This window comes from Rhinopithecus roxellana, chromosome 7 (genome assembly GCF_007565055.1).
Source record: "Rhinopithecus roxellana isolate Shanxi Qingling chromosome 7, ASM756505v1, whole genome shotgun sequence".
NCBI lineage: Eukaryota > Metazoa > Chordata > Mammalia > Primates > Cercopithecidae > Rhinopithecus > Rhinopithecus roxellana.
The window spans coordinates 153,187,298-153,195,197 of record NC_044555.1 but is presented as its reverse complement, the minus strand read 5'-3'; the positions used below and the strand labels follow the sequence as shown (position 1 = coordinate 153,195,197).

Below are 7,900 nucleotides of genomic sequence, written 5' to 3'. Positions count from 1 at the left end.
GTTTAATTTGATGAAAAAGAAAACACTTTAAAAGATTTTAAAGTGCTATGGGCCTGAAGCCTCTAAATAAATAGTTGATTTTACCTGATAAGGCAATTATGGAATATTTATAAAAGAGTAATTAATATACTGTCAAAAAAGGAGTAAAATATGAAACTATAAAATATAAATATGTGTAGGTGGGAATGGGGGCAAAGTTGGGCTCATAATTTTAGATCTGTTACAGGTACACCAAAAGTTAAATAAGTAATACTAATTATTCACATTGAATATGTCTCAAGTGATGAAATAAAAGAAAGAGTGACTGCATAGGGTAAAATTTATTATAGGGTTGTAGAATTCATACAATCTAAACTCCTTACAGCATTCAGCACCTACACAATTTTGTGCATTCCACAACACAGATATTAGTGAGAAAGAATCACTGCATTAGTTAAAAATGACTGTCTCATGAAAATTGTTCACATATAAGTCAGGTTAATTACAGAGCACCTAACAGAACTGTAAAAATGTAATTTCTAAATTCAAGAAAGTTGTACAAAATGAAAAACAAAACAAACCAACAATGTTAAGAGATCTGTTATATTTTACACAAAAAGTTCAAAAACAATTTTAAATATTTCAAATTTTAAAATTGCTCCACCATAAGATGAATAAAGAGCTTACTTAAAGGAAAAGAAACAAACAAACAAACAAAAAACAAAAAAACAACGGATGGAATTTATTGTCAGGATGTTAGGTGACATATTCATGCTGCTTTCAGAAATCTAAACCCTATAAATTCAAAGAAAAAATGAAAATCATATAATTTCAGTTTCAAACAGCAAGCAATGCCAATTAAACTAAAATTTGACAAGAGCTTGCAGTGGTTAGTAGTTTTTTGTTTTTTGTTTTTTTTTTCCTTTTACTAAAAGCATAAGCAATAGAGTAAATGCATGAGTAAATATCTTGAGTATCCCACAAACTTTAATGTTAAAGTCATATTGTAAATCTCTGACTTCTTATTACCAAGGATACTCCATCTGTTGCCTCTTACTCTTGACAGATCTTGGTCTCAACAATAAATTCGTTGGGGAAGTGTCTAATCTTCCAGCATTTATCAATGGCACGTTTGTTGAAACCTGTAAGGAAATGTGCAAAAAAAGTGGCTTTTGAAATTTTTGTGGAAAGGAAAATATATCTAGACTTGTTCCCCACATTTTCCTGTATTCCACCTCCACTTTCCTCTACTGTGTAACACAGGGTGAAGGAAGGAATACATTAGTTACTTACCCAGCAAGAGGTCTCTGCGACGAAGGCGGAATGACTTTCTGTTGTTGCAAAGTTGGTAAATAAAGATCCCAAGGTTACTAACATCACGAATTTCCTCCACAGCAACCAGGTCTTCACGAACCACATAAGTTTGAGGCAGATATCTGCCACTCTGAAAGTCAAAAACAAAGATTGAAATGAGAAATTCTTTTTCCTTTTTAATTTAGAAGTTCAGGAGTAAAAGTGCAGGTTTGTTACTTAAGTAAACTTGTGTCATGGGGTTTGTTGTACAGATTATTTAATCGCCCAGGTATTAAGCCTACTACCCACTGGTTATTCTTCCTGATCCTGTCCCTTCTCCCATCTTCCAGCCTCTGAAAGACCACAGTGTGTGCTGTTACCCTCTATGTGACCATGTGTTCTTTTCATTTGGCTCCCACTCATAAGTGAGAACATATGGTATTTGGTTTTCTGTTCCTGTGTTAGTTTGTAAGGATAATGGCCTCCAGCTCTATCCATGTCTCTGCAAAGGACATGATCTTGTTTTGTTTAGTTATTTTTTCTGTGATTTTTTTTTTTTTTTTTTGGCTGCATAGTATCCCACGGGGTATATGTATCATATTTTCTTTATCCAGTCTATCATTGACGGACATTTAGGCTGATTCCATGTCTTTGCTATTATAAATATTGCTGCAATGCACATACTTGTGCATGTGTCTTTATAATAAAATGATTACTGGCACATACCCAGTAATGCAATTGCTGGGTCTAATAGTATTTCTGTCTTTAGGTCTGAGAAATCACCACAGCATCTTCCATAATGGCTGAACTAATTTACACCGACACCAATGGTATATAAGCATTCCTTTCTCTCCACAACCTCGCCAGCATCTGTTATGTTTTGACTTTTTAATAATAGCCATTTTGACTGGTGTGGGATGGTATCTCATTGTGGTTTTGATTTGCATTTATCTAATGTTCAGTGATGCTGAGTTTTTGTTCAAATGTTTGTTGCCCGCATGTATGTCTTCTTTTAAAAAGTGTCTGCTCATGTCATTTGCCCAAATTCTTAAGGACACTATTTAAATCCTTTCCTATACCAGATAATGACTGTAAAAAATAATCTTTATTTTTTAGAGCAGTTTTAGTTTCACAGCATTTTTTATTTGAAAATTATTTCAATAAAATGAAATGTTTTGGCCAAACTCATTATTTTTTTAAAAAAACAAGGAAGTAAAATTACTTGGAAGTGCTTATGTAAAAATTTGACTTCCAAAATACATACCGCCAGTTTGCCAAAGAGCTCTACCAGATTTTTTGGAGGCATAACAATAGAGGTATTGAGGGGCATCAGATAGCAGTTCCCCAGCAACAAGTCCAGGTAAGCAGTCATTCCCTGTTAGGTAGGGGAAAAATGTCAGGTAAGACATAGAAGGCACTAACATTGCAAATTTTCCAACTACCATTAGATCAAGCAGCTACATCCTTTCAAAATCAACTAATGTATATTCAACAACAAAAGAATGAAAAGGCTTTGCCTCAAAAACATGTGCATTCATGAATGAATTTAATACCTGCCAATGAAGTAAAAAAGAGAGAGAGAGAGGAAAAATAAAATCCTGGAATATTTATAAGAATGAGAAACCCACCTTTTCAAAGTCATGAATAATTGCTGCAGGGTCACTATCAGAGAAACTGGGGACAGGCACATCAATGATTGCAATGTTGTCATCCTCACGAATGTCAGCCTCCTCAGTCACAGGCAGGAAGTTAGGCTCTCCTCCACGAAGGGAATTTGCAGGATCCTCAGAATCAAAGAAGCACATCTCTCCACGGTAAATGGTGCTCTAAAAGACAAAAAGGGAAAATTACAACCTTCTAATACTCACTATCATGATATTTGAATGGTTTTTCACACTCATATCAATTCACTGTACTATGTGTTAAGCTGAGGCTTGTTGACTACAGTTATCACAATGAAGACAAATCAATTTTATGAACTGAAAGGCAACTTGAAAACTTTCCCTAAATCTTCTTTTCTCTAGTCACCACTACAGAATTATTTAAGTTGCTACTAAATGTCTAGCAAGTAGTAATCCAAAGTATAATAATTATAATTATTATTACCTTGGGCATGAAGTACTTGTAAATGCAGGCTCCACCAACAATAAGTCCTGCCAAGATGAATGAAAGGCCTAAGAGAGTAAGCATACATCTCCCAGAGGAGCCCTCTTTTTCCTGGGTGGCAACTCGGAGCTCCTATTTATTAAAAAGCAAAACCAAAAACAAAACCAGATTGTACTTTTAGACACATAGTCGATTTTGTGTACAATTTACCTCCCTTGAAACCCAAGATTCTTTTTTTAAATGTTAACTCATTTTAATTGCAGTTTGAATTTATTTCAAGACAGTTTCTGAATCTAATAGATGTTAAAAAATGTCTCCGATTATATTAACCTTCCATTTTGGCATTTCTAAACCCAAATATAGATATGAAATTATTTCAAAATACATGCATCAAGAACCAAATTAAAATTACCATTTATTTATGCAATGTCATATTATTTTTTATTTTGCTAAGAACACTTAACACGATATTGACTCTTAACACATTTTAAAATGCATAATATAGTATTAATAATAGGCACAATGTGGTAAAGTTGATCTCTAGAAATTATACTCAATAAACAGAAGTAATTACTTTTTGAACTAGTACACTGATATAATCACTAACTTTCTGGGATATGGTTCTATTTCTTCATTATTTTTTCCAAATCAGTTTGTCAACTTAAAAGAAAATTAGTATCCTTTGATTAATTTATTAACTGATTTTTCAAAAAGCTGTTTTCTGAATATTAGGTTTTAAAGGTAGGAGTTATATAAGGTATATGTCATTTTCCCTATATTTTAGAAATTAAAATATCGAAGGGAGAGATATAAATTTAATGTCCCTAATTTAATTGAGAAATAAAAGTTTCTTAATATTGATCAATATTCTATAACTGTGTATTGCATGAATGAAATATTTTCCAAGTCCTGGGTGGAACGCTTGATTTTGAAGTGTAGCATTTGCGATAGCTAGACACGAAAGTTGTCTGTGTAACAGTGACTGTAATATTTTGCTAAAACAATAATTTGTTTTGGGATTGAAACAAGAAAGTTCCAAAGCAAACAAGCAACTGATTGTGCCCTTCCTAGGGCAGTAGACTCCAATCTTTCCAATCCCATATTTGTATGTCACAATATATCCTAAGCAACATTGTTACTCAAGGATTGAATAAATGAAGTAAGCAAATCTAGGCCCTGATCATTAATGGGTAAATCATTCAAATGTGTATATAAATTGAATTGTTTTAGTCTTTTAGGTCATTAGCTCTTTTTCGGGACAACTACTCTAATGTTTATCAGAGCTTAAATTCATTTGGTGAAAATAAATGCATAGATTTCAAGTTAATGCAGATGAAAGGACAGACAATCATTTGATAAAGGTTTATTTTTCCAAAAATGTTTTTCTTTGAAGATCAAAGAAATTTGAGATTCCCATTTTGTTAGCTAAATTTGTTTGAGTTCAAACCCTCCATTAATTAGTACTCTATAAACTTTGAAGGCTTTTCTGTGTCCCACTAATTTTCAGGATCTTTTAATTATTTTTATTAAAAAACAAAATCTTAAACTAAGATTAGTACTACAGAGATAGAACTATAAATTTTGATTTGGAATTACTGTACAATAATCTAGAACTGGAGACTTAAACATTATATTTTAGATGATTAAAATGAGTTTCATAAAGTAAAGTAACTTGCTCATAAGTCACATAATAGCTTAATTTGAAATTCTGAGATAAATACATTTATTTTTTTCTTGCAACTGAGACATGAGAAGAACAGTTTGCCCTGTAATTTCATTTATTCTGTCAATAATTCATGAAGTTTATTATTAAGCAAGGCCTAAATATTAGAACTTCAATTTCATAAGATATTACATGCTAGAAATAAGGATTTTTTTGTTTTCATTTACATCTATTGGATTTCAGGTTGGTGTGAGCCATCAATTACCATAGCTAATTTCTCTTGGAACTCTTTTGAAGTGATTGTACACTATGTCTGACATGATATTTGTCATGCTCAACCTCTAGTGAGCTAGCTGATCAATGTATTAAAATACAATATATCAAGTATTATTATCAGTGTTCTGTGGTGGCCTGGTAAGGATCCTGTTACGTTTTCTCCAATACCTAAGAGCAAAGTATAATCAAAGTGCAAAGGCTCAGTTTTGTTTATTCCTCATCGCACCACAGTCCTGGCAGAAGTATTGCTTGCATATTAACTGAATCTATCTACAAGTCATGAAATGCTTGGTGGTGAGGAAAAAAAAAAAAAAAAGGATTACTGTGTGGCTATATTTAACTACTGGCCTCTAATTAGACCTCCCAAAAAATCTGACCATGTTTAACCTACAAACTAAGCAGGAGAACAATTACATATTTGACCTCTGTCATTTAATCGAAACCTCAACAATGCAAGAGGGTGTTACTTTTGAGCTCTAAAATGTATAATACACAAAAGCTAGTTTTATTGCAGGATTTAATATTGAAAATTTCCATAACAAAACGCTGGATAAGCACATTAACATTTCAAATTGTGTGTACAATCAACTTTTACTACATGGATTCTCATTTAACTCAAAGGACTTTTTATATCTCCACTTTGAACACAAAAGTTAAAACTGTATAGAGAACAACACAAGTTAGGACAGATCTGCAAGCTCTAGCACTTTCCAGATTTCATAGAACACGAAGAAAATGCTATTGCTCTTTAAAATTGAGATTATACTGAGGAGTAGTATACGAACCCTGAAAACATAGTAGGTGTTTAAAAGAAATAGAAATAAGACTAAATAAATAATGGACAACATTTTGGGGAAGAGCTTCCCCAGTTCCTGTCAAAGCTAGTAGTTTAAATTACAACACTGGACCTGCTTCAGATCTCTATATAGGGGAAGGGGATGTTGTTCAACAAGAAAAATAAAAATAAAAATAATTGAAAAGTATCCCCAAATTTGTTTTTACAAGAGAAGAGTGTTTTCCTTAGGAAATACCACTCTAAAAATACACTAGGCTCTTGCAGTAAAAGGGCACAGTGAACACCCTAAATTGGCATTAAGACCTACCTCAATTTTGACAGCTCCTTTATCTAATGTTTAAAGCCACCTGTGACCAGAGAGAAACTGAAAATTCTCGCGCGCTCAAGCAGACCACTTGCCCCAACCCATACTGCTTGGAGTTAAAAGTGCCCTTTGCTCCTCACCCCACCTCCACGAACACTCAGAGATCGTAGAAAGATTTAGTCTTAGAACTTCATCCACACCAAAAGGAAAGAAAGAAATGTTAAATCTCCCAGTCTTGCTCACCCCCTTGTGTCCCCTCTGTCCCTGGGGAGATTATGCATGTCCCTGGAGGTGGGGACTGGGCGACATGCTCCTCCTTGATCCCCAGGTCCCTACACGTTACCCAAGAGACAATGACAACCAGTCCCAGGGCATCTCCTCAAACTCTCTCTGACATTCCTCCAGGATAGGTGGTGTGGGCTGGAATAGACTGAACATGGCACGACACACGGGAATGCAGAGTGACATAGGGTGCGGTAAGCAGAAGGTGCCGCGAGGAGACAGAACCGAGGCGACCGGGTAAATCCCAGAGACAGCGTAAGAGGCGCAAGAGGGGCCCTCCCAGGGAAACTTCATTTTCTCCTTTGCTACCAGCCCTCTTTCCTTCGCCCACCCGTTCCCCACCCTGCCCTGGGACAGCTACCTTGCCGGTCAATATCTGAGTTCTGACCGTGCGGCTCAGGAGGGCCTCCACGTCTTGCCGCGCCTCCTCCTTTTGCACCGCGGTGGGGGTGTTGAAGGCGATTTTCACCATAGTGAATCCTCGGGCTGCGCGGTAAGGCGCTGCTGGAATCAGCGTCCTGGGCTGCAGATTACAAGAGGAGATCCTGCTAGCACGAACAGCACTTACTTAATCTTCAGTCTAACACTACTGCAAGCCGAGGTCTGGGATACTTATGACGCAGTCCCAAACTGGGGGGAGACCGTGGGCGGGCCCAGGGAAGTGCCTAAAGGGAGGAGCGAGAGGGGGCCCAAAAGGGGCCCAAGTGCCTGAGTTGGGGGTTTGCGAGGTGGGGCGGATTTGCCACGGGGGGAAGAGGAGGGGAAGTGGAGCCCTTGGCTGGCTCAGGCAAAACGTGCCTCACCTGCACCTCAGGCATACTCCCACCCACTCTCTGCAACTTCAGATAAGAGCAAGACAGGAAGGAAGCCTGCTGTGTCTTGTCTGTCTGCCTCTGTCCAGGCCACAATAGCCCCTGACTCTGACTGTTTTCTCAAACTTGGACCTGACTCCCCGCAGGGCCTGGGACTGTAGCTTGGCAGTAACTCAAACTTCCTTAGCTCTGGACCCACCCAGGCCCCAAAAGCGCCGTTCTACAAAGGTTTTGTTCCTTGATAATAATATCTTTCTTTTAAAGAACACCTAGAAGCCTGTTTATAGTTACCTGGTTCATTCTTTCAACAAACTGTTATTTTTTAATATTTTCTTGCTTGTGTTTTGCAATTTTAATATCTCAACCTAAAGGGATGCTAGATCAGAAAG

At 36.5% G+C, this 7,900-nt stretch overlaps 1 protein-coding gene across 1 annotated transcript; it reads right to left on the bottom strand.

The window, feature by feature from the left end:
* Nucleotides 1-308: 308 nt before the first annotated feature.
* Nucleotides 309-7,552, bottom strand: ITM2A (integral membrane protein 2A). Its single transcript, XM_010388052.2, has 6 exons — nucleotides 7,061-7,552; nucleotides 3,379-3,510; nucleotides 2,901-3,098; nucleotides 2,537-2,647; nucleotides 1,273-1,423; nucleotides 309-1,121 (listed from the first exon to the last, which is right to left on the bottom strand). The coding sequence occupies exons 1-6, from the start codon at nucleotides 7,169-7,171 to the stop codon at nucleotides 1,033-1,035; spliced, it is 792 nt and encodes a 263-aa protein (XP_010386354.1). The 5' UTR covers nucleotides 7,172-7,552; the 3' UTR covers nucleotides 309-1,032.
* Between the last annotated feature and the right edge of the window lie 348 nt (nucleotides 7,553-7,900).

Excerpts from the sequence above, each read along its gene's own strand:
- ITM2A (XM_010388052.2), bottom strand. The coding sequence starts at position 7,171 with ATGGTGAAAATCGCCTTCAACACCCCCACCGCGGTGCAAAAGGAGGAG. Across the intron at positions 1,424-2,536 it reads AGCTCTTTGGCAAACTGGCG|AGTGGCAGATATCTGCCTCA; the intron begins GTATGTATTTTG and ends TTTGACTTTCAG. Across the intron at positions 1,122-1,272 it reads TCGCAGAGACCTCTTGCTGG|GTTTCAACAAACGTGCCATT; the intron begins GTAAGTAACTAA and ends ATTTCCTTACAG.